Source organism: Sitophilus oryzae, unplaced genomic scaffold (assembly GCF_002938485.1).
Source record: "Sitophilus oryzae breed Bouriz unplaced genomic scaffold, Soryzae_2.0 scaffold_1499_pilon_pilon, whole genome shotgun sequence".
NCBI lineage: Eukaryota > Metazoa > Arthropoda > Insecta > Coleoptera > Curculionidae > Sitophilus > Sitophilus oryzae.
In genome coordinates this window covers 1037246-1064638 of record NW_022146168.1, presented here as the reverse complement: position 1 = coordinate 1064638, position 27393 = coordinate 1037246, and the positions used below count along the sequence as shown (strand labels likewise).

General features: G+C 37.0%; 2 protein-coding genes across 2 annotated transcripts in view; both read right to left on the bottom strand.

The window, feature by feature from the left end:
* LOC115877823 (beta-1-syntrophin) overlaps window positions 1-24549 on the bottom strand; it is a 196825-nt gene extending 172276 nt beyond the window's left edge. The window contains exon 1 of the mRNA XM_030894150.1: window positions 23871-24549. Within this exon, the coding sequence (XP_030750010.1) occupies window positions 23871-24423 (553 nt within the window). The 5' untranslated portion in view covers window positions 24424-24549. The remainder of the gene's footprint in view (window positions 1-23870) is intronic.
* Window positions 24550-25525: 976 nt separating this feature from the next.
* Window positions 25526-26954, bottom strand: LOC115877930 (piggyBac transposable element-derived protein 3-like). Its single transcript, XM_030894277.1, has 2 exons — window positions 26358-26954; window positions 25526-26223 (listed from the first exon to the last, which is right to left on the bottom strand). The coding sequence occupies exons 1-2, from the start codon at window positions 26358-26360 to the stop codon at window positions 25582-25584; spliced, it is 645 nt and encodes a 214-aa protein (XP_030750137.1). The 5' UTR covers window positions 26361-26954; the 3' UTR covers window positions 25526-25581.
* Window positions 26955-27393: the final 439 nt, after the last annotated feature.

Genomic DNA, 27393 nt, shown 5'->3' with positions numbered 1-27393 from the left:
TTTGACAGGAACTCTGCGGTTGGCAGAGAAAACATAAAGATGGCTATCTCTATGCTTGGTTTCAATTGGGGACGGACTAAAAGCCAAGTCTGAGAACTAAAAGTCAAGTCTTTCTAAACTAAAAGTCACACTTTCTAAAAGTCAAATTGTTGTTAAAATAAATTTACTAAAAATTAGTGAGACATCAGAGAAGAGTTAAATAAGTTTTAAACTAGATTAGATAATATTCTTATTACGGACCGTAACATAGTGTCAAGGTGTATTACTGGTTGCATAACTGCATACTGCTAAAAAATCGCAATGTGCACTGAGGAACCTGGCGCATTCACCAGAAAGTAAAGAAAATTATAGAATTCTTTAGAAAAATCTAGAAACAACCGCCAGGGGCCAATAAGGCCCGCGCTTTGACAGTTGGACAAGTTTAAAGTTTAAAGTTAGAAGTTTAAAGTTTGAAGTCTAAAGTTTGAAAATATCGCGAAATACCGTTAGAGTAATAGTAGTTGCATAAGTTGTGTTGTAAATAGTATAAGTTGTGTGTACAGAGTGAAACAAATAAATTCGTTAAGTATTTTATCGTGAGTTTAAATAGTGGACCCACGGAATCCGTAACAATTGGTGTCGGAAGTGCGATTCAAGAGGATTTTAAGAAGAAATTAAGTGGATTGGAAGATTTTAGACCGAATTAGAGTATTTTTATGGTTGGTACAAGGGAGCAAGCGAAGAAAATGGAGGAAGTAAGCAAATTATTGGGCGATTTTATGGAGAATATGAGAAGAGAGAAAGAAGAGGAACAAGACCGCCTACAGAAAATACTTATGGAAAATCAAGAAAAAATGTTAGAAGGTTTAGAAGCGCGTCAAAAGAAAGAAAAACAAGAAGAACAGGACCGGCTTGAGAAAATAATAGGAAATTTGGAAATTCGTTTGGAGGAGCGACGTCATAGAGAAAGACAAGAAGAACAGGACCGTGTTCAGAAAATTCTAGAAAATCAAGAAATTAGACAAGAACGGTTGGAGAAAATTGTTGAAGATTTAGAAGTACGTCGCCAGAAGGACAAAATTGAAGATCAAGACCGCATGCAGAAAAGTCTCGAAAATTCGGAACGAAGACAAGAGGCCCACTTCCAAGAAGTCGTAGAAGATCTGGAGGAGCGCCTTCAACAGAAAATGGAAAAATTAGAGATGGACATACAGAAGACCAAGGCACATGCAAGGACACCTGGCGTTCCTGGGACTGCGAACCTCAAGGCCCCCACCTACGATGGACAAACCACCTGGACGATGTACCACCGCCAGTTTGAAGCAGCCGCCGCTGCCAACGGATGGACCGACCAGGATAAAGCAGCGGAACTTGTCATCGCGCTGCGTGGCCCTGCCCTGGAACTGCTACAAACTATTCCTGCAGCCCAACAGCAGGAGTATGAGGCTTTGGTTGCTGCATTGGACAGAAGATATGGCGACCAACATCGACGTCAACTTTACCAGGCCCAGATCAAGACGCACCTGCAGAGGTCCGGAGAGAGTCTGCAGGAATTTGAAGCAGACTTACGTCGGCTGGTACACCTAGCATACCCAGAAGCACCGGAAGGGTTTAGGGAGGAACTCGCTGCCCAGTGCTTTATTAGCGGACTGAGGGACAACGAATTGCAGAGGGCGCTGCAAATATCCCGATTTTCCACCAGCAGCGAAGCACTGGTCAGGGCGCTGGAAATCGAAGCTGCCTTTAGCGCCATTCCTATGCCGAAGATAAGATCGGTAACGGTCGAGGAACAGCCCGAAAGCACTCACAGGGGTTTGGAGGAGATGTGTAAGAAAGTCGACAAACTATGTGAGCTACTAATAAACAAGGGAGTCAACAACACCCAGACAGAGAACCAGAGAAGATTCCAGGACATAAGGTGCTTTAGATGTGGCAGGAGTGGCCACATCAAACGGGATTGCCGCGTTCAAATGCGATCCCGTTCACCATCCAGAGAACGTAGGCACCAGGAAAACTAAAATCAGTCAATACTAAGGGGCGAGTATTGACTGGGGAGAACAGAGCCCCCAGGATTTTTTCCATTAGAAGTCTAGGAAGAACCGCTGACAGTTTGGTGATCGACGGGAAAGTCAATGGAAAGGGAATCCGAATGACAGTGGACACTGGCGCTATGGTATCGTTGGTGCGGGCTAACTCAGTGCAAGGATTGAAGCTGATGCCTCTGAGAAGAAGAGTGTGTTTACGTACAGTTACGGGGGAAATGGCCGTTGTACGGGGAGAGGCTATCGTCGAACTGAAGTTAGGAAATTTGAAGTTCCAGCATAGCGTTTTAGTGGCAGATATTGAAGATGACTTCATCTTGGGCATGGATGTGATTCGTCAACATGGATTTTCGTTCGATCACCAGAGAAATATCCTGAATATCGGAAATGAAGAGTTTATGTTATCTCCAGACGAGGGACCAGGAAGAATGGATGTAAGATCAGCGGAAACTGTGGTGATACCTGGTAATACCGAGAAGATCGTATTCGGTAAAGTGGAGAAAATCGCTGGGTGCTGTGTTGGACTGGTACAAAGTGGCGACAAGAAACAAGATAGGTACTTAGTAGGAAAATCATTGGTGAACACCGACAAGAATATACCGATCAGAATTGCGAATGTTTTTCCGAATTGTGTCAAGATCCAAAAAGGTGACAAGATAGCCATCTGCGAACCTGTAAGAAGTGTCACCCGATGTGATGAAGTGTCGTCAGCTGTTACACAAAAGGCATCCCAAGAAACACTAAAACATCTAGAACAGCCATGGGTTCACCTAACACCTGAGGAGAAACAGAAGGCCAAGCAATTCCTGCTAAAGCATGGCAGTATTTTTGAGAAGAACAACAGTGGAAGAACGGATTTTGTGAAGCACCGGATTAATACTGGTCATGCTCAGCCGATTCGACAACGTCCTAGAAGGGTGCCCCTTTCCAAACAACAAGAAATGGAGACAATGGTAGATAAGATGTTAGAAGATGGAGTAATCGAAGAATCATCAAGTCCATGGTCATCTCCTGTTGTTTTGGTGACGAAGAAAGATGGTAGTACTCGATTCTGCGTGGATTATAGGAAGCTCAATGACGTCACTAAGAAAGATAGCTACCCACTGCCACGTATAGATGACACATTAACAACTCTGGCAGGTTCGTGCTGGTTCTCCACTCTCGACTTAAAGAGTGGATACTGGCAAGTTGGTCTAGACGAGGAAGACAAAGAAAAGACGGCTTTTTCTACAGGAAACGGACTATATCAATTTAAGGTCATGCCGTTTGGATTATGCAATGCTCCAGCCACTTTCGAACGTCTCATGGAGGTGGTGTTAAGAGGATTAACTTGGAAAACGTGCTTGGTTTACCTCGACGATGTATTGGTTATGGGAAGAACTTTTGAGGAGTATTTGCGAAATTTAGAAGAAGTCTTCGGCCGCATAAGGAATGCGCACCTGTACTTGAACCCGAAGAAGTGTAGCTTATTCCAGCGACAAGTGGAATTCTTGGGTCATGTAGTTTCGGCAGACGGAATTTACACCGATCAGAAGAAAATCGCTGCAATCAAGGATTGGCCTAAACCTCGCGACAAACATGAACTTAGAAGTTTTCTGGGTTTATGCACCTATTACAGAAGATTTGTCAAGGGATTTGCCAATATAGCTGCACCCTTACATAGACTTACAGGTGATGAAGTCGGCTACGAATGGAACACCGATTGTGATGTAGCCTTTGGAAGACTTAAGGCGGCTTTATGTTCAAGTCCTATTCTAGCCTACCCGCAACAACAAGGGAGGTATATCCTGGATACCGACGCCAGCAATATCGGCATAGGTGCAGTGCTATCACAAGTGCAAGATGGCGAAGAACGAGTGATAGAATATTACAGTCGAGTTCTATCCAAACCAGAAAGGAATTACTGCGTTACCCGGAAGGAGCTGCTAGCAATTGTGAAGGCAGTTGATCATTTTCATAAATATCTGTACGGCCAAGAATTTTTAATTAGGACAGATCATGCGGCTCTCAAGTGGCTTATGGAGATGAAACAACCTGAAGGTCAAATAGCACGATGGCTCGAGAAGCTCCAACAGTATCACTTTACCATCCAACATCGTGCTGGAAAAATGCATGGTAACGCAGACGGTTTATCCAGAAGACCCTGTCAAACCGATTGTAAGCACTGCTGTAAAACGGAACAACGTGAAGGCACTGTCATGATAAGGAGTTTTAAACTTGGAACCGATGAACAGTGGACGACGACACAATTGAGGAAAGATCAAATGGAAGATCCAGACATCGGAGCAATACTACGGCTCAAGGAAGGTAACGGCGAGAGACCACCGTGGCAGGATATTCAAACAGAGGGCTCGTTTTCAAAGCTCTCTGGGCTCAGTGGAATTCACTGGTTATTGAGAATGGATTGTTAAAGCGCACATGGGAAAGTGCGGATGGCAGCACAGTAACAACTCAGTTACTGGTACCAAGGAAGAAAGTTACCCAGGTATTGGAAGAAATTCACGGTGGTAAATCTGGAGCCCATCTTGGGGTAAACAAGACCTTGAGCAAGCTGAGAGATCGCTTTTACTGGGTGGATTATTGCGAAGATGTCAAGAAATAGTGTCGACAATGTAAAATTTGTGCAGCCAGCCAAGGACCAAGCACTCGATCTAGGGGAAAAATGAAACAATATAATGTTGGACTGCCATTCGAAAGAATCGCTGTTTACATTGCAGGCCCACGGGCAACAAGGGCAACAAGTACGTTTTAGTGGCGATGGATTATTTCAGTAAATGGCCAGAAGTTTTTGCCATTCCAAACCAAGAAGCATCGACTGTAGCTGAGGTATTGGTCAATAATGTCTTCAGTAGATTTGGAATTCCTTTAGAGCTTCACACTGACCAAGGAAGGAACTTCGAGTCAAAACTGTTCCAGAAGATGTGTGGTCTGCTTGGTATTCACAAGACTAGGACAACAGCTTTACATCCGCAGTCTGATGGGATGGTCGAGAAATTCAATAAGACCATTGAAGAACATCTTCGAAAATGGTGGATGAACATCAAAGAGATTGGGATCAGCATATACCACTATTCCTAATGGCATATAGAAGTGCAGTTCACAACACCACCGGACTTTCACCATCGAAGATTTTATTTGGTCGAGAATTACGGTTGCCTTGTGACTTGGTGTTCGGATCACCAGACGACAGCACCACGAACGTAGAGGACTACGCGGATGAACTGAAGGAAAGGTTATTGGGAATTCATAAGGCCGTGAGAAGTAAGATTACGCTAGCCAGTGACCGGATGAAAGCTCGTTACGACCTCAGAGCTAATTCTACGGGATTTCAACAGGACGATATGGTATGGTTATATAACCCACAGCGCAAGAAAGGGAGGTCCCCAAAGTTAACTCCAGCATGGGAAGGTCCTTATACAGTCATCAAGAGGATAAATGATGTTGTGTACCGGATTCAACGCAGCCCTAGAAGTAAGATGAAAGTAGTTCATCTGGATCGATTGAAGAGATACCAGACAGGAAACCTTGATCGGGACGATCAAATTTGAGAATGGGGCAATGTCAAGGTGTATTACTGGTTGCATAACTGCATACTGCTAAAAAATCGCAATGTGCATTGAGGAACCTGGCGCATTCGCCAGAAAGTAAAGAAAATTATAGAATTCTTTAGAAAAATCTAGAAACAACCGCCAGGGGGTATATAAGGCCCGCGCTTTGACAGTTGGACAAGTTTAAAGTTTAAAGTTAGAAGTTTAAAGTTTGAAGTTTGAAGTCTAAAGTTTGAAAATATCGCGAAATACCGTTAGAGTAATAGTAGTTGCATAAGTTGTGTTGTAAATAGTATAAGTTGTGTTTACAGAGTGAAACGTAATTCGTTAAGTATTTTATCGTGAGTTTAAATAGTGGACCCACGGAATCCGTAACAATAGCATCTACCTCAGAACACATTTATATCCACTGCCTAGGTATTGCCTAGGTTTTCTTCGTTTGAGTCATGGTTTTATCATACAAGATGCCAAATGTAGAAACGAGAAAAAGTTACGTGTTGAGAATTATACCAAAAATTAAAACACGTATACACGACTATATAATTATATATAAATATATTTATTCAGATATCATTTTAGACCTACATATATGGTAAAAAATATTAGCTTATAATTTCTTATGTATTTATTTATTATTAAATTATAGTATTTTCATTTTCATCTTTACATTCAAGTATCTATTTCTGTATTTTATTCTCATTCAAACCAATAAATTTATTTTAACAGATTTTATTGTTTTTTTTTTTAATTAATAGGTAGGTAGTGTTAATAATAAAATTATATTTAAAATTTCTATTTTAATAATGACAAAGCAGAAAAAATAAAGTTTATAAAAAAAGTAAAACAAAAATAAAATTTTATAAAGAAAATTAGGTAATTACCGAAAATTAAATTATAATTATATTAAAAAGGAAGATTTTGTGGCGTATAAAAAAGGATTTATTTATTATCTAATTTTCAAAATAATACACATGCACAATTTGGCAACATCAACAGAAATTTGCTTACTGCGCATGCGTAGAACTCAGATGAAAGTCTCCCCATAGACACTTCTTGAGCCAGGCTATCAGTCATGCCAACCTATGATATGAAACTTCCCGTTCTACGATCTGAAACGTGATTGGTGAAGGCTATGTACGTAACAGCTCAACCGGGAATGTGCCTGTTTGAAATTATAATTCAATTTCTAAAAAGGTATCATGGAATTTTTCCTAATTTCCTATGTATTGTAAGTAATGAAGACTTAATCTATGCAATACAATGATTTATTTGCGAATTTATATTTTTTGGAACATGCCTATTTTATTATATTATGATATTTTTCGATTTGGTTGGACCACCATGTACAACGCTCGATCGTAAACAACAACGTAATAGAAACTACAGACAGACACACGTAAAAACCATATCCGATTCCGTTTGGCGCAGCTCTCTCTCGAACAGGTTGCCGTACAAATGGACAATTAATGGAAAAAAGAAAGACGGACGGCTTTCTCGTCGTGTCAAAACAAAACCTCATTGTTTCTCCATTTCCTCGGCGGACGGGCGTCGCGTCGGCGTCGCGGCGCTAGTCTCAGGCCTCGTTCGGCGCCATTAGAAGGACTTCCGCTGATTCTTTTCCTCGCGTTTTAATACGCAAATCGTCCCCTGCGAGTAGGAAGAAGCGCACCACGGGAGCATAGACGTTTGAAGTGATAGATTTCTTCAAAAAAGCCTGGATATTTCGGCAACAACATATACAGTTTTGAGAATTGGGTATCAAAAATTGCTGGCCTATTTTAAATTTTTATTCTACATAAAAACTTTGTTATTTCAAATACCCTGTATTTTTTTAAACAAATCGAAGCAGATTCAAATGCTCTTTCAAACTGTATTAGGGTTTCCTATACCTATCTGGCTCAGATTTTGAATAAAGAGAAATTTTTCAATAAAATGGCAACTAAGGGGGCTGGTGTCGTCATGACAAGTTTCTAGTGACCGTTAGTAGCTATTTTCAAAATTGAATTTAGTTTATGGACTTTATTTAAATTTATACCAGTTAACTTTTATTTAATTTACCTATAATAGTTTAATAAATAATATTTATTAAATATGTATTTATTATTCTATCAAGAAAAACGAAGAAGTACGTCAAATTCATTTTCTTCACTTCCAACGATAGGTTTCTGCCTAATATTTTTTTTATAAACCACACTACCAGCTCTGTAAAATAGAACAAGTAGTTTTTCAAAGGAACGCTTAGGGTTCGAACTCACTGACGACCAGGTCGCAACGAGCTGGCCGTCGGCTGGCCGGATGTATTGCGTTTATAGCTGCGGCCAGATGAACGACCAGTTTTAACAGAGTTGTCAGATCTAACGATTATTTTTTACGTTTTGCCAATTAGAAAATATTGTTTCAGAAAGAATTAAGTTTCAGAAATGTTAAAATATCCAAGTTAACTAAAAAGCGAAGTTGCTATTCATGAGCTTATTAAATGTTCTAATATTAAATATTGCATTTAAAATATTCTTGGATTTTTCGTTAATAAATACTTAACTGGTGTGGTATGGAGTAAGTAAAATCTCCAACCCCGACTACACGATAATGTCGTTATTTCCATGTTTTTCAAATCCGCGATGCCTGGTATTCCATCAGTCGTTTCATAACAGAATATTCTACATCCTACGTCTATGTAATTTAATATGTGTAGAGTGAGACATGTAACTCGTGAGATTTTCAGCATTATATCGATAAAGGGCAAAAACAGTATTGTTCCTAAAGGTGCGTCCAGACTAGAGCATTTTAGCCCGAACGAACCGAGCGCGCACGCACAAGCAGAACAATAAGGCTGAACAAAAAGTATTGTGTAAGCGCGACCGACAAAGAGGGCGATATTCTGTTTCTTTTTTCTACTGATATGAACTTACTTTTACTCTTAATTTTTTTAAAAACAATGTACCTAGTAGAAATATAGTCTAATGGATCCTGTTTGATAAACGTTAAATTAAATATAATATTTAAAATACAGTTGTCCTCCTTGTACATGACTACAATACAACTAAAAAAACTAATTTAATAAAAAAAATAAGTGGTTATAGAAAAACTTTAAAAATGTTTTTTTTTATTTTTTAACATCGAAACTCGAAGGTATAATAACAGGTATCATACCAATCATAAATAGAGTATTTCATATAAAAATGTTTTGAATTTTTAATAGAATCGACCCTTGATAAAAAAGGGACTAGATTTAAGTTTCCCTTTGATCCAGTTTGTATACTATTTCTTTGGATTTTCTGCACGTGTGCAAAAACTACACTAAAACACTATATCTTATAGAAAATAAAATATTGTGCGTTGAATTTGAGGGATTTCATCTGAAAAATTATTAATTTGGAAGAAAACCGGCAAAAAGCGGCAGAAAATAATATTTTAGTGCAGTCTACTGGTCGCAACAACCAACGGACGGCCAGCACGTTAGTCTGCGCTATATCATCACACTCACTGACGACCAGGTCGCAACGAGCTGGCCGTCGGCTGACCGGATGTATTGCGTTTATAGCTGCGGCCAGATGAACGACCAGTTTCAACAGAGTTGTCAAATCTAACGATTTTTTACGTTTTACCAATTAGAAAATATTGTTTCAGAAATGTTAAAATATCCGAGTTAACTAAAAAGCGAAGTTGCTATTCATGAGCTTATTAAATGTTGTAATATTAAATAATGCATTTAAAATATTCTTGGATTTTTCGTTAATAAATACCGGTGTGGTAAATGGAGTAAGTAAAATCTCCAACCCCGACCAAGTAAAATTCGTTAATAAATACTGGTGTGGTAAATGGAGCAAGTAAAATCTCCAACCCCGTTATTTCCATGTTTTTCAAATCCGCGATTTTCAAATCGCGACTATTCCATCAGTCGTTTCATAACAGAATATTCTACATCCTACGTCTATGTAATTTAATATGTGTAGAGTGAGACATGTAACTCGTGAGATTTTCAGCATTTTACATTAGTTTAAAAAGGCCTCGGTGATTCTCCGATGTGAGTGCTGCATACTGGGGAATCACCGAGACCTACAAAAAGGGAGATATTCTGTTTCTTTTTTCTACTGATATGGCGCCCTTATCGACTTTAGAAGTAAACATATTAGGGCCATAGTAAAAAAAGATCGTCAGACACTGGCTGTAAATATAAGCGAGTAGAAACTTTAGCTTCCAGTTATTTCAATGTTTACAATATAACGAAGAATCTACAACAGTAATTACTTCTATTTTTATGAATAAGTTTAGTTATAAGTTTATTAAAGTTACTTTCTTAATTTTTTTTTCAAAATAATGTACCTAGTAGAAATATAGTCTAATGAACCCTGTTTGAAAAACGTTAAATTAAATATAATATTTAAAATACAGTTGTCCTCCTTGTACATGACTGCAATACAACTAAAAAAACTAATTTAATAACAAAAACAAGTGGTTGTAGAAAAACTTTAAATATTATTTTTTTTATTTTTTAACATCGAAACTCAAAGGTATAATAACAGGTATCATACCAACCATAAATAGAGTAGGTATGTCATATAAAAATGTTTTGAGTTTCCACTAGAATCGACCCTTGATAAAAAGAAGGGATTAGATTTAAGTTTACCTTGGATCCAGTCTGTATACTATTTCTTTGGATTTTCTGCACGTGTGCAAAAACTACACTAAAACACTATATCTTATAGAAAATAAAATATTGTGCCTTGAATTTGAGGGATTTCATCTGAAAAATTATTAATTTGGAAGAAAACCGGCAACAAGCGGCAGAAAATAATAATATTTCCGTGCAGTCTTCTGGTCGCAACGACCAACGGACGGCCAGGACGTTTTGTGACGTTAGTGTGCGCTATATCATTTGATTTAATGGTTTTAAGCGGCCCTCACACGATCAATAATATTGTCAATGTTTTTTATTGTCAATATTTTATCAATATTTGAAAGTTGGCCTGACACGATCAATACATATATCAATATTAAGTTTTGTGCAGATATTAAGTGTGAATTATACCCTATGCCAAAAAATTAAAGATAAAAAAGCATGTCATTTTGGCAGTGAATGTCAGTCAGTAAGAAAAAATAGAGGAAAAAATTTTAAAAAAGGCGTTATATAAAAAATGGATATCTAAAAAGAAAAAGGTTCGGCCAACTAAATCTTCTAGAGTACGTTAAGAAACGGGAGCCTGATGATTGCGATCTAAAACTGGTGAAAACAACGACGGCGATGTCCCGTCTTCCGCCATGGTTACGAATAAACTAGTCAAATTTTGTCAATCATGCGACCTAACGATCAATATATTGTCAATACGACTTGCCCCGCCTTTAATATTGTCGAGTATTTTCAGGATCCCGAAAATCCATCAATATATTGAAAGTATATCAATATGTACGCTCAAACGCTCAATAATATTGTCAATAATCCAAAGTATTGACAATATTATTGATCGTGTGAGGGCCGCTTTAGAGGTAGCAGCGGCCTGGCCGGTGCGACCTAGTCATCAGTGTGTTCGAGCCCTTATCAGGAAGATTCTTATTTGGATATTTTTAAGCAGAAGGCTTTGGTGCCAAGAAGCAATTTTCCTCACAAATTAAGACACTAGTAACATATCCATTCCTGCTTTATTTTTCTTCATAAAATAATGAATCCTTATTAAACTATTGTAGGTAAATTTAAGTAAACTGTTATAACTCTTAAATGATAATGGAAATATAAATTAATAAACTTAGAAAATAGTTACCAAATGTCACTGGAAAATTGCAATGGCGACACCAGTCATCTTGATTGCGATTTTATTGAAAAATCGCTTTTTATTCAAAATCGTTCAATTCAATATCGAAAAAAATTCAATAGTACTCCTGTATAAATTTAAGGAAGGAATAATATTTTTCAGTAAATTTTCCCACCTTTAAACTCAGCACAAGGATTAATTCTAAAAAGTAATGTACAGAGTGTTAATAATCTGTTCTATTGTAATATGCATATTTAAATATCTTTAAATATATCAAAAACCAAAGATTTTAAACATATTTAAACCTTATAATATATGTCTTTTTTTGGGCCCATGCAAAATCCAAAAATAAAATAAAATACCGGGTGTTACATAAGAAAAGATATATCTTCAGTATGGATCTTAGTCATGAAACACCCTGTATATTTTAAAATAATTTTAAATTGTGCACATTGCCTCCCCACATATATCCATAAAATATCTTGTTTCTATATCTTTCCGTTTTCGTATAATCCACCGAGGCGTATGAGGTGCGCCACCCTGTATATAGTATATCCCCGGATTGTCTTTACAAAAGGAAAAACTTTTTTATTGTTAACATGTAAGAAAAACGCATTCTTTATTAAAATGCTTGCTTGTTCTAAAATGATTAATCCCTTGTATACTTTTCCAAATTTCCATACAGTTTTAGAGAAAATTAAAAAAAAAGGTGAAAATATGGTTGAATATTCCGTTTCTATGGTAATATAATTTCGATTTCATTCTTTGATAGATGGTTATTATTAATTTTGATTAACGTCATATTTTTTGCCGTTGTTAAAGTATCACTCGAGGTATCACTGCACACTTTCCGATAACTATTATCACCCTTGCCGTTTGCCGTGCATTGAACTAAATAAATTTTGTGATTCTTTAATATTTTAAAACAGCAGATTTGAGCTAGCAGTACAAACAGCTATAATTGATAAAACCACAGTTAAAACCTCCAGTGTATACGCTATTTCTATATAAAAAAAACTTGGAAGTTGCCAAGAGAAAAGTGTAAAACAACAGATTATTTGTTTATTTTTAGTGATAATATAAACAATACTTATAATTATTTATAATTTTACCGCCAACTTTCCACACTAGAAAACGAATATGAATAAAATTTAAATAAACAAAATGTGTGTGTTCGATTCTCGTATCGCGTTTTACAGAAGGCAAACACGTTAATTAATTTTAAACGCTAGAATGATGATGTAAGTGCAATATTTTATGTTTGTTTTAACCATTCCATTTAAATATGATTATTTAACGTTTCGATAATTCAGTAACTTTAACCGGCAAAAAAATCTATAAAATATATTACAGATTTTTATTGATTGGTTTTCAAACTTAAAGCTCCATACTCACACTTCACTACTTCACTTCGTTCCTTCCTCGCGTCCCTTCGTCCAAAAATCATATATTTACTATAGGAAAATTTTATGCGACTGTGTGTTCCTTCCTCCTTCGTCAAAACGCTACTTCGTCCGTTTACTTCCTCGAAACGCTCCTTCCATGTACTGTCGGTTTTTGGAGGAAGTAGCAAAGGAATTATTACGAACACAAAAAAAATTAAAATATATAAAATATATAAATCGATCTTGGATTTCATTCGTAGTTGATTTCTTGATTTGGCAGTACGTCTGTACAGGGTGTCCCATTTTCGTGTGTTTTGCAGGGTTTCTCGTTTATGAGTCGAGATACAAAGATGCGGTTTTCACATTACGCTGTTACTTATTTATGAAACTAAAGATGCTACATACAGATATGTCCTAACTCTCTTACTTCCTAAAATACAGGGCGAATCTGAAGTTATTGCATTTTTCGATCCCCTTTGTATCATTACTTATCGAAAAGGTGAAAACTTATTTTATAAGAGCCGTTTAGCAGTTTAGCAGTACCTAAATAAATAAATATAGGTAGAGTACTGTTTGACCAGCGGATCTGAAGCTACGGAAGGAATGCGAGAAAAAAAATCGACATTGCCACGTTTATCTATAAAATTGCAAAATTGCCAGACATGAACTATAAATTTAATATATTTTAATTATATATAATGTGTTTAGCATATATTCTAACGTAGATTACTAAGGAATTTTAACGTAGATCATATTGTTCGATATGTTTTATTTAATAACTTATTTCTTTCATTCTGTATAATCTGCTTATTATGAAAGTTGAAGATCTTTCAACGATATCTTTGGCAAACTGGCATCGCCGCGCATGGCCCCCTATTCATCGAACATGATTGGCGAGAGTACGTCACAGGATTTGTTACCACGCGGTTGCCATGGCTTTTACGCCTTTCCTATTCGCTTGCCTTATCCCCAACTTCAGGGTCTCTTCTGAAAAGAGTAGGAATATTGAATACTATTGAAATATCCAGTGGCGGTGTCATTTTTTTGATCATTATTATTTTATTTCATTATTTTATACCGGTTATCCTAAACTTTATTCCTATATTTTTCGTATATTTGATAGTTAAGTTGTGTTTTATTGTTTTGTTATCATGTTATAATGTTTTTCGTTCATAGTTTTTAATTATTAATATCAAGCTTGATCATATATTTGTATTTTAAAATGAATAAATTTGTTAAGGGTAAGACGCTACATAGTCAGTAGTGATGGGTTGTTATTTAACTATCTGTTATTTTATAACAATTATTTATAAATAACATAACGCAACCGTTACTACTTCTAAAAAATAACAGATATAAAATAACGACAGGTAGAGATCGGCCGCTCGTAAAACGAAAAACGAAGTCGGCGCTCTGCACCGCCACGAAATTCTATGCTGCTCGAAGCAATTCCAAAAAACAACTAGTATGGATGGAAAACATGTTATTTCGTCAACCATCGATACAGGCGGCGAGACAACGGACAACGGAGTGGGGAATGCGCTTCGGCGAACGTAGCTGCTTCGGTCGATACCGCTTAAAAATAATAGGATATAAAAGAAGCAGGTTTTTTGAAACAGTTGCGGGGCATAACGCCTGGCGGTCGAGATAACAGGAGTGGGAAAGGAAAGCTGCTGCATCGGTCGATTGTCGATGGAGGCTCGCAACGGGTTGGAGAAGCAGTCATTTTAGACACGTTGCTTTTCAACCTGTTATGAGCATAACAGGGCGGTGGTCGAGATAATCGGAGTGGGAAAGGAACGCTGCTGCATCGGTCGATTGTCGATGGAGGTTCGAAACAGTTTGGAGAATAACGCATCAGTTATTTTAGATAGTACATTGTTTTTCAACCTGTTACGAGCATAACGGGCGGAGGTCGAGATATTATGGCGCTGTATGTTTCAGTACTTACTTATTAAGTTTCAATATTTAGGTATTTATTTATTCTGAAAAATTTTCAGAATAGTATTTTAAGATTTTTTAAAAATGTATACAGGGTGTTTTGAAAAATCTGGTGATTGATTAATCACGCTCCTGCTTAAAGCCCTTGACGTAAAAAGCTGATTTTTGGAAAACGGATTGACTTTAGAGTGTAGAGGTTCGATAAGAAGGGATTTTTCGAAACTCGAATTCTAAGGGGGTGAAACTACCCTCAAATATTAGAATATTTTTTATTTAAAAACCGGTGAGTTTTTCGGAAAACTCTTAAAACACGTATATTTTATTATGTTGTTTTACATATATTCAGATTTTTAAAAAATATATACAGCGTGTTTCATAAAATATGACCATTGAGTAATCACTATTCTGCTTAAACTGCTTGACGTTTAAAGCTGATTTTTGGCAAACGGATTGACTGTGGGGTTGAGGTTCGATAAGGAGGGGTTTCTCGAATCTCAAATTCCAACAGGGTGAAAAACGCCCCTCACATATTACAATATTTGTTATTTAAAAACGGTTAGTCTTTCGGGAAAACGCCTGGACACGCATAATTTATTTTGTTTTTTACATATGTTGACATTTTTTTCAAAAATCATACAGGGTGTTCCAAAAAGCTGAGTAATTGATTAACCACGATTCTGTTTAAACTGCTCGACGTTTAAAGCTTATTTTTGGCACATGTGAGAAAATTTTATCCAGTCTGTATGTTAATGGAAATTCTTGTTTTGCTTTTATCATCACCATTAGAAATTATTAATTCGACACGAACGAAGTCGCGAGTACACGCTAGTTTAAGTGTAAAATAAATTCGAACTCTAGTGTGTAGTTGGTTTACTTATGAAGAATATACTACACATTTTCTTATATTGTTATTTTTTGACCGCAAATGGTAAAATCATAACTAAGAGCTTCTCCCCGTCGAGTAAGATGCACCCTGTACACTGCTACTCAATTCAGGATCTACGCGGATCGAGGGGCAGGGCGTAGGTAGATCGGAATGTATAGGTATAGACGGGTGGCGGAATTTTGGCTTTTTTTATATCGCAATTTGTAAACAGCGCTTATTTGTAAACAACCACCGTTTTTAGAGAGGTATTTTAGCTAACAATCGATATTTAGAAATGTTTTGACACCCTGGAAATATTACCACCGAGCACGTCATTGTTGCAACTTGCAACTGCGTTAATACGCCTGGCGGTGACCGCCTCATACTTTCAGATATTTAGCAGTAAAATAAAGAAACCTGTTATTTTTAAGCTGTTATTTTAAGCTGTTTTTTATAAATAACTATAACAGTTTCAACTGTTATCTAAAAATAACAGTTTTGCCCATCACTAATAGTCAGACAAGAGAAATAATAGCTAATTTATATAGGTAAGTTAATAATAACGTGGATGAAATCTCATTTGGTTTATTTCCTTGTGTTCATAATAAGGTTTGCGATGAAGAAGCTACAGAGAGTTCGCTTAAGTTGCCGCTTAAACGTAAACTTGAGCGGATATTTTTTATATCGGAGTTAGCGTATCGGCTATAAAAAAATCACATAGAAGATAAAAAAAAGGCTGAAAACTAACCCCGATAAAATGATATCCAGCTCTGGAAAGAAACGACCACGTGAGACTGCTGTCGAAAAGCTCGACGACTTTTTCGAAGTGGTCAGGAATTTGATAAATAGATTTTATCTCGAATTCAAACTCGTCCCCGCAATTAGAAAGCTTTTGCAAAAATTGCAGGAAGAATCGAATTTTCTTTTTGCAGGAAAACGCTTAGGGGGTTATTAAAATCAAATTATTCTTTTGGCGTAAATGTCAAAATAACAGATAAATATTAATGGAGTGGCCCATTATATTGCAGAGAGAGATATAAATATATACGCGAAATTCGAAAATAAAGCCAAGTATTATCTATTTGGATGAAACATATGGGTAGACAATGACCTAACCTTTAAAAACTACTGGTGGAGCGATACCATATCTGGTGTAATAGGCAATATTGGATCTACTGGTGAGTAAAATTAAGTTTTGTTTGCGTTTCCAAAGTTAACTATTTTCAAGATTTTTTTTTTGCTGGAAATAGTTATATCTAAAATTATGTATTATAGAAAAAAATATAGTTAGTATAGATATATAAATAAATATACCTCAAGACTCAGTCTTGATCATCTGCTGATGGCAGACATGGTTAGCGAAACGTGCGTCCAGTGTAAAATTAAAAGTGTTTTGGTGTATTGTACTGATTTAGTGTTTTATTTTGCTGTGTAACACCAAAGGTTCCAACCCCCAGCTGTAATTATTTATTCTATTATATTAATAACACAATAATAAGATGATTCAAAATATTTAAGGGAGCTTTAATAAAAGCTTTTAGTGTTTATCTGCTAACTCAACAGTAACGATTCAAACAGCATAAAGTTTTTTGAAAAAAATTATTAATCTGAGTATTATATTTATGATACACATTATTTTCATATAACACCGTACGCCCATGCCTATTTTATGAGTGAAATTGGGCGTGTTTTGTTTACAACTGCGTTCCCCCGCCCATACCCCGTAGCTACAGATCCGTTGGTCACACTATATATTATAATTTTCGAAAGCTCATAACAAGGCAAATAAAATAAAAAATAATATTATAGAGTGTCCTGTTTAAAAAAAGGAACATAAGTTTGAGTCATTTTTCGAAATAGACAGCTCCCAACGAAGAACCACTTTCGTCACTGCCATTCTACCTGAAAAACGAGACACGGGCGGTGGGTAAGTACTCAATAGGTAGAACAAAACAAAATCAGGGTATCCGGTATATACTTGTACATTTAGATGAACAGTCTAATTTTATAAAAGGTATTTCCAACGACCGCATAGTAAATACCCCGTATAATACCAGTAATATCAGGAATACGAGTATATCTACAATATTTCTTATATATATTGTAGATATTATATATTGGTATATTTCTATTCCCGGTATTATACCGGGTATTTACTATGCGGTCGTCGGAAACTCCTTTTATTAAAATTAGAATGTTCCGAGATATACCGAGATTTTATTTATCTACAAATTGGGTACTTACTCACCGCCCAACACTGACCCTTTTCACCTTTTCGATAAGTTATAAGATAATCGAGATACAAAGGTTATCGAAAAATGCAAAAATTTCTACTAATTAAAAAATAAAAAGTAAAAGAAAGAAATAAGAAATAACTTTGAACTAAGAAGGCTAGGATAAGTATGTATGTAGCATATTTAGTTTCATAATAAGTAGAACAATGATGTGAAAACAGCATCTTTATATCTCTACTCATAAACCAGAAACCCCATAAAACACACAAAAATGGGACATCCTGTACATCTAGCAATCGCCAGTCGATATAAAAATAATTCACTCGTCTAAAAAATGGAAGAAAAAAACAATATTGTTTTCATATTTGTGAAAAAATGCATGTCGATATTTATGTAATCGTAGCGACAAAAATAAAAAAATAGAAATAGTGTGCATGATGCCTTTCCAAAAATATCTGAAGAAATGGGGACATCATTAACGTTTAATTAGTATGTCATATTTCATGGTTTCGATATAAATTACATAATAAACTTTACTCTATTGTTGACTCGCCTTGTACATTCATACTGATATACCTTGTACATGATACTGAAATATTCGGATTTATTAAAAAAATATATATTATTGAAATTCAATTTTTATTTTTGACACGACAAAGAATTGCAGTTTTATAAAATAAAAATTATGCGCCTTTCGGATTTTTTAAATATTTAAGAGGTTACTAGATATTTCGTATTAAACATGTGCTGCTATATTAAAAATATTTTGTTGCATAATTGACTAATTTCCAAGCATCGAATGGACGAAGGAAGAAAGCGAAGAGACGAAGAAACGCGAGGAAGTAACGCGAGGAAGTAAGGAGAGGAAGGAGCGAAGTGTGAGTATGGGGCTTAACACTCGTTCCAATTGTAGTCCAGTAGGCATTGAATTTTTTTGTACTAATTTTCTGAGTGGGTGAATGTATAAAAGTACTAGCGTGTACCCACGACTTCGTTCGCGTCGAATTAATCATTTGTAATGGTGATGATACAGAAAAGCAAGAATTTCCATTAACATACAAACTGGATAAAATTTTCTCACATTTTTGTCAGCATGAGAAAAAACAATATGGCGATATTATTATATAACTTGATAATATTTGAGGGGTAGTTTCATCTCGTTGGAATTTGACTTTCGAAAAATCCGTTTGCAAAAAAATAAGTTTTTTACGTCAAGCATTTTAAGCAAAATCGTGATTAATCAATTACCCAACTTTTTAGAACACCCTATATGATTTTTTAAAAAAATTCAAAATATGTAAAAAAACAAAATAAATTATGCGTGTTCAAGCGTTTTCCCGAAAGACTAAACGTTTTTTATATAACAAATATTGTAATATTTGAGGGGCGTTTTCACCCTTTTGGAATTTGAGATTCGAGAAACCCCTCCTTATCGAACCTCTACACCCCACAGTCAATCCGTTTGCCAAAAATCAGCTTTAAACGTCAAGCAGTTTAAACAAAATGGTGATTACTCACTGGTCATATTTTATGAAACACCCTGTATAAATTTTTAAAAAACCTTAAAATATGTAAAACGAAAAATCCCTTCTTATCGAACCTCTACACCCTAAAGTCAATCCGTTTTCCAAAAATCAGCTTTTTACGTCAAGCGTAACTACACCCTAGAATCAATCTGTATGCTATAATTGAGCTTCTTATGTTGAGTGGTTTGAGCAGGATCGTGATTAATCAGTGAGTAACTTAAAGATTTTACATATTATTACTATAGATTATCAACAATGTTTTAATTCCTAGTAAAAGAAGCACACTTAATTTAATATTAACTACGACGCTCTGATAGGTAATGAGACATTGTGCTAGTTGTTACAGACATAATGGCATATATCCAAGCGGCACGGCCCGGCATGGGGACACAAACAAGCAACCTGTTGTTTTGGAGGGTGAGTTAGAGGCCGCGGGGAGGCATAGCCCCCTGTTTGGCAGCAGTCGTTGCATGATTCATTAGTCGAGGCCCCTCTTTACCGTGATTAATGGACCAATCGGCCAGGGACCGCGCCCTCTGGAAGACACTTTTGATGGGGAAAGGCCACAAGTGGAAAGCGAGGACTCGAAGCAACTGTCAATGACTTGAAGTAAAGGGTTTTCGATTTAATGATTTCAGTTTAGTGATGTCAAAATTAAAAGGCGATACATTCATCGTTGAAAATGTAAAAACTATTTTTATTTACAACCACATAGGTACTATGACGGCAACAGAGATTAGATTAGATTACATTTGATTGATGAGCTGACTAATAGCCGACCCCACTGCGACCTTTTCAGATCTATTGTGGTTCTGATCCTTAGTCTAGCAACTTGGAGACTAAACCCTCCATATAGCTATTTGTCAATGGCAGATCATTGACCAGTCTAGTAGAAAGAACCGCACATTTGCCAGGCATAACTGTGTTCCATCGTTTCTTCTCCAGATTGACAAAATTTGTACATGGCTTCGTTCGTCAATCCCATCAGATTTAGATGCCTATCCAATTTATAATGCCCTATTAGTAGACCCACTACAGCTTTAACTGTCTTTCTGTCTTTGCTTATCAGGTCTGTCGTGAATTTTGGCGAACGTTCTACTACAAAATTTTTCGTCTGTCTCTGCCCTGGTAAAATTCTGCACCATTCTAGAGAAATTGCTTTTGCAACGCAGCAGAAGGGTTCTCGTCCTATGAATGGCATTGATGAGCCTTAGTAGGCCATTTCATCTCTCTTTTCATTGCCCTTGTAACTGTCGGGCCATATTACCCAGGATAAAGTAATGTTGTCGACAACGCAGTGTTTAGACCGGTATTTAAATGTCTAGGAATGAATCGCTATGGGTGATCTGGTAAGTAGGAGAGGGAAAAATACTAGTGTTTATTACATAACCACTTAATGTGGCGCTTTATTTTATCAGCTTGTGAAAAAACTTGCTCTTCTCTCTTTGTTCAGTACATCTTAATGTACTGAAGGTTGTAGTTATATATATTGACTGTATACTCTTCGTACACACGAAAACCGGCACCCAAAGTCACATGATCTATCTTTATATCCTTCTTCCATATCTCCTCGTCTCATCTCATTTTTCTTTCACTCGTCTTCTCTCATTTCCATTTTGCTTCCGCTCTTTCTACAGCTTCTTTAAGTTCTTGTAAGATATCAGTGTTATAATAGTCTTCATCATTATCACTCTCTGTCGACATTTAAGCTGTCTTTGTTAACACAGTTTCGAAGAACAAACGAGAGACTTAAAATTTGCCCATCAAAACAAAAAAATATAGTTCCTCTTTGTTATTTCCAACAAACCTCGCTCCATCTTCTGGTTCATCTTTAAACTTAGTTTATTGCTTATTGTGTTAAACTAGAGTATTTGTTCTTGTAACTCGTCAGCTTTGATACCGATTAGAGCAGAGATTGCCAAACTTTTTTTTTGTAAACAACTTTCAAAATTTTACTGGTTTCGGTGGATCCCGTACTGCCTACTGCTACATTACTACCATATGCTCAAAACGTGTCAAAAAATGTGAAGATTAGATCTAACAAATCTAGAGGTCCACCTCGACTATGTTGGGAATCACTTGATTAGAGTAATGTCACAAAGAATCTTAATCTAATTCATATATTCAACTTCGATCTTTAGACCCTATTGTTCCAATCTACTTGGTTGAGAGTGTTCTTAAAAGTTTGTGTAAACAACTTTGCATACATAGAATGCAGAGAATGGGACTGACAGAAGACTTGAATGGAATGTGAAGACACTACACGGCACATCACAGCTATTTAACTACGCAGCTACTACAGAACCAGGGCGATGATTATATTATTCCATAAGGAAGTAGATGTTTAAGTTTGGAGGAATTTGCAAAAGAAATACTCTAGAGGAATGGGCTCATTACATTATAAAACAGAAGAAATGTTGTCTGTGTTATTAAGTTTCCATATTTGACCAGCTCTAATGATTTATTGCGTCCAACATTCAACAGGTTCATTAGTTTTTCCCCCTTACCTTCCAATTCCACCACCTTCCCAGCTTTCTTCAGCGCTTTAACAGCCTCATCGTGAGTCGCCTCCCTCAAATCATCACCGTTCACACTCAGAATCGCGTCACCAACGTACAACTGCTCAGTCTGATCCGCCGCCATGCCCTTGAAGATCTTACTGATCAAAATCGGCATCTTGTTCTCCCTGCCGCCCTTGATCGAGATCCCCAGCCCGTTATTCTCCGATTTCACCACGCGCACTGATCTTTTCTGATTGGCTACCGAATCAGGAACATCGGGAGTCTCACATGGACCTCCAGGAGTCTCTATATTATTGTTCAGTGTCCCGTTAAGGGTGGCAGTGTTCTCGTAGGACTCGTCCAAGGTGATGCACAAGAAATCGTCTTCTAGGACCACGAAGACGCGGTACCATTGTCCCCTGACGTAGGTCTCGAGGACACCGCTGCCTCTGAAGTAAGAACCGACGCAGGGTGAGGTTAGGCCGTCCTGGAGTACACTGGTCATCTTCTTCACATCGTGGGCTAGGACGGAGAAGAACACTGCGTGAGAATCGCGCATTCTTTAATGGAGAAGAAAATGTTTCTTTGCTTAGAGTTGTAACAGCAAAGAAAACAACCAAACCTTGATGGTACTGACTAGAGCTCAATAAATGGCTGGTGCCACCGAAGTGTTTCTTGATTAATAACAGAAACAAACTGAAGCTATTGAATCCAACATAGATAAAGTATCGTATAAACCTCCAGAAGTGTCTATCTGTATTATTATTTTCAGAACCGCCAAAAATATTCGTGTTCTCAAGGAACATATTGAAAAAAATGTAGAAGATATCACTGTCGAAAACAATTAGTATCTTACCAATTTAAATTATGATAATGCTAGTTAAGTAAACTCAGAACATATTAACACTTAGTGACTACTTGTAATGGCTCATAGCGTGCAACATTCAACAGGTTCTTTAGTTTTTTCTCCTTACCTTCCAATTCCACCACCTTCCCAGCGTTCTTCAGCGCTTTAACCGCCTCTTCGTGAGTCGCCCCTCCTCAAATCATCACCGTTCACACACAGAATCGCGTCACCAACGTATAACTGCTCAGTCTGATCCGTCGCCATGCCCTTGAAGATCTTGCTGATCAAAATCGGCATCTTGTTCTCTCTTCCTCCCTTGATCGCGATCCCCAGTCCGTTATTCTCCGATTTCACCACGCGCACTGATCTTTTCTGATTGGTTACCAAATCAGGCACATCGGGAATCTCACACGAGCCTCCAGGAGTCTCTATATTATTATTCAGTGTCCTGTTAAGGGTGGTAGTGTTCTCGTAGGACTCGTCCAAGGTGATGCACAGGAAATCGTCTTCTAGGGTCACAAAGACGCGGTATCATTGTCCCCTGACGGAGGTCTCGAGGAAACCGCCGCGTTCGAAGTAAGAACCGACGCAGGGTGAGGTTAGTCCGTCCCGGAGTGCGCTGGTCATCTTCTTTACATCGTGGAAAAAGACGGGGAAAGGCACTGCGTGAGATTCGCGCATTCTTTAATGGAAGAAGACGATTTTTTTTTGCTTAGAATTGTAACAGGAAAGAAAACAACAAAACCTTGATGGTACTGACTAGAGCTCGATAAGTGGCTGGTGCCACCGAAGTGTTTCTTGATTAATAATGCAGAAACAAACTGAAGCTATTGAATCCAACATAAAGTATCGTATATACCTCCAGAAATATTCATCTGTATTCCCAGTGAACATTTTATTCCTTTAAGGGAAATGTGTTCTAGGTGACGTCGTTGTTACGTTACCAGACCCATCTTTTGCCTAATATGAAGGAATAAAACGCAGATACGTAACTGTTCCCTAATGTTCTCTAAATGACAAAACTTTGCTCACTGGGTTATTATTTTCAACACCGAAAAAAACATGTAGCGGTGTTCTCAAGGAACTTATTGAAAGTAATGTAGAAGATATCACTGTCGTAAACAATTAGTATCTTACCAATTTAGATTATGATAATGCTGGTTAAATAAACTCAGAACATATTAACACTTAATGACTACTTCTAATGGCTCATAGCGTGCAACATTCAACAGGTTCTTTAGTTTTTTCTCCTTACCTTCCAATTCCACCACCTTTCCAGCTTTCTTCAGCGCTTTAACAGCCTCGTCGTGAGTCGCCTCCCTCAAATCATCACCGTTCACACTCAGAATCGCGTCACCAACGTACAACTGCTCAGTCTGATCGGCCGCCATGCCCTTGAAGATCTTACTGATCAAAATCGGCATCTTGTTCTCCCTGCCGCCCTTGATCGAGATCCCCAGCCCGTTATTCTCCGATTTCACCACGCGCACTGATCTTTTCTGATTGGCTACCGAATCAGGTACATCAGGAGTCTCACATGGACCTCCAGGAGTCTCTATATTATTGTTCAGAGTCCCGTTAAGGGTGGTAGTGTTCTCGTAGGACTCGTCCAAGGTGATGCACAAGAAATCGTCTTCTAGGGCTACGAAGACACGGTACCATTGTCCCCTGACGTAGGTCTCGAGGACACCGCTGCGTCCGAAGTAAGAACCGACGCAGGGTGAGGTTAGTCCGTCCTGGAGTACACTGGTCATCTTCTTCACATCGTGTGCGAGGACGGGGAAGGACACTGCGTGAGATTCGCGCATTCGTCAACGAAGCAGGACGGGTTTTCGTTGCTTGCAGTTGTCGGCTGCGGCACCGTAAACAACAGAACCTTGATCGTACTGGCGAGAGCGATACGGGTACGACAAGCGTGTTTCTTGGCTGTGAATCGGAACAAACTGAAGCGGGCGCCGAGCGAGCGAAAGCCGGAGCCGTGGGCCTTCGAGCCGCGAGGAGGCGATGCATCGGCGCGCCGGGCCCTTCGTTGCTATGGTAACGGCGAAGGGAGCCCTTCGCGGCGGAGGGATAAAGGGGAGAAAGTGTGTAGGTAGCGGTATCTGGCGGAAATGGGTCGAGAATTCGATTGAACTGAATTGTAGCTTTCTATTTTTAAAAGTTTCAATGTTGTATGATTTTTCTTATGTCTTTTTACAGTTCAAGTTACTTATTTTAAAAAATGTCTATACCTATGTGGCGGATTCATTCCTCTAAAAAATTATATATGGGTGTTTTGCCACTGCAATAAAATCTACGAAATAAAATAGTTATTTTTTTGGAGACACTTCTGCTTTAATCTAAACGGAAACTACTTGTCAGAAGTTAGGTTTACAGATATACAAATTTGTCTAACGAACAAAAAAATGCTTAACGTTTCGGAAAGTTTATTTCTTTCCGTCGTCGGAAGCAAAAAAAAATACAAAAATAAAGAAAAACACTATTTAAAATATTTAAATTAAAATATTCGAGAACACTTCAGTTTTTTAAAACAGATACGTCTACATAAACCGTTGACGTTCTGTTAAAATGACAGTATATCAAGTTAAACTTCAAAATTAACAATTACTACCTGATAACAATTACGTAATAAGGTAAAACCAAAAAACCTCAAACTTTCTGTATGATTATTTTTAATTTTTACGTATGTTATGTTTATTTATGTTATGTTCTTTAACCCATATAACCCTGAAACTATTTTTTTTGCATTTTATGTATTTTTTTCTTGAAAACGGTTAAATTAAGGTCGCTTGAGCTAGGAAAAAATGCAAAAAAAAATTTGGTTGTTCAGTTTTCCAAAAAAATGGTGGCCTTTTAAAAGGACAGTAGGTTTAAGAGCTGCTGCTAAATAAATAAAATACTAATCAAAAATATGTTAATTTATTCTATCAAAAAGTTTTACAAAATATTTAAACTCAAAATTTAAACTAATTGGTATGATAGTTGATAAAACAATCTTTTGGGTGAAGAGAAATATTGCATTTTTGACACAAGAAATTTGCTTTTTTGTGGCACACAGCACACCTTCGCTGATTTTCTTGGTATATCACTAAATGATCTAGTCTGTCATAGCGCGTATATTGGTGCGCGTTTTTCGGCAACTTTGAAGGCCCTTTCTTAGTGCTTTTCTTGTGGGATTCTAATAGTTCTGTACCGATATCTCTTCTAAATTGTAGTTGGTCAAGGGTACCACCATCATTTTTATGAAGGTGCCATGAGTTTTGTACTACCATGTCGACACAATGCGAAAACAAAGGAAAATACCACTTCTTACCACGTATGGAAACTCTGTATTGGCCTATGTTTTGGTCACTGCGATCTACGCCACCCATGTTTTCGTTATATGCTTTAATTAATCGTGGCTGATCTATACTCACATGCTTTTTCTCAGACTGAGAAAATCTTTTCACTTTATGTACTGGAAAAACTGTACAAGCATTAGTGGCCAATGTAACGACGCTATTGTCATTCCATTTGCACAAGGCGATTTCATTGTCAGCAACTCCATATTCAAATGTGCCTCTAGCCTTTTTCTTTAAAACTGTCGAGTTACTGAATGGTGATTTGGGGATCCTATTTTCGCGTATAGTACCAGTTGCCTGAATATTCCTCAATTTTAACTCTTTTAGAAGCGATAAAGAAGAAAAGAAGTTATCAAAGAAGAGATGGAAGGGCTGATAAGGCATTTTTTGCAACATATCGGCATATTGGAGTACAACTGACGCTCCCAAACCCATATGCTTATATTTTTCTGAAATTGTTGTCGACGAACCTTGATACGGGTCAAAATAAACTATATATCCTAGTCGTAGAGTACCTACCCAAAATTTATACCCCCACCTTATCGGCTTTCCTCTTATAAACTGCTTGCAGGTATGCCTCCCAAAGTACGGTATCATTGCTTCGTCAAAGCTGTGGTTCTGTTCAATTGGTGCAAAATCAAAAAACTTTTTATTTAGATTGTTAAATAATGGGCGAAGTTTACAGTATTTGTCATTTTTGTCAAGAGTCGTATTATCATTACAATGAAGATTACTCATTATGAATTGAAACCTGTCTCTGGATATAGCGGCTGATATAAGCTTATTCTGAGTATCATCGCAGTTCTGCCAATACATATGCCGTCTTGAAACGCTTGCGTAACCACTGACAAGTAACACCCCTAAGAAGCAGTACATCTCGTCTACCGTAATGTCACCGGTGCGGTTTTTTTGCTGTGAATATACATTGCTAAAATTAACAATTTCTTCTACTAAGTCTTTATCAAAAAAGATCTTAAATGTAGTTCCAGGTGAACGATTATTTTTACATTTTGAATTGGTTGCCATTCCAAAAACGAATTCTCTAAATCTTTATTTAGGGTATAAGCAAACGTCTTGCTATTTTTAGGTCGCCTCTCTATAAAATTTGACAATGGTAAGCCATCATCGCTGTCCCAATCGTTGTCACTTTCCACCTCAAAATCAATTTCGGCCTGAGCTCTCAACTGCACCCCAGGTAAATTATTCGGTACTACATCAATATATATATATATATATATATATATATATATATATATATATATATATATATATATATATATATATATATATATATATATATATATATATATATATATATATATATATATATATATATATATATATATATATATATATATATATATATATTATGTGTATGGATTACAGTTGGGGGTTGGAAGCTTTCGTGTTACAACAGCAAAATAAAACACTAAATCA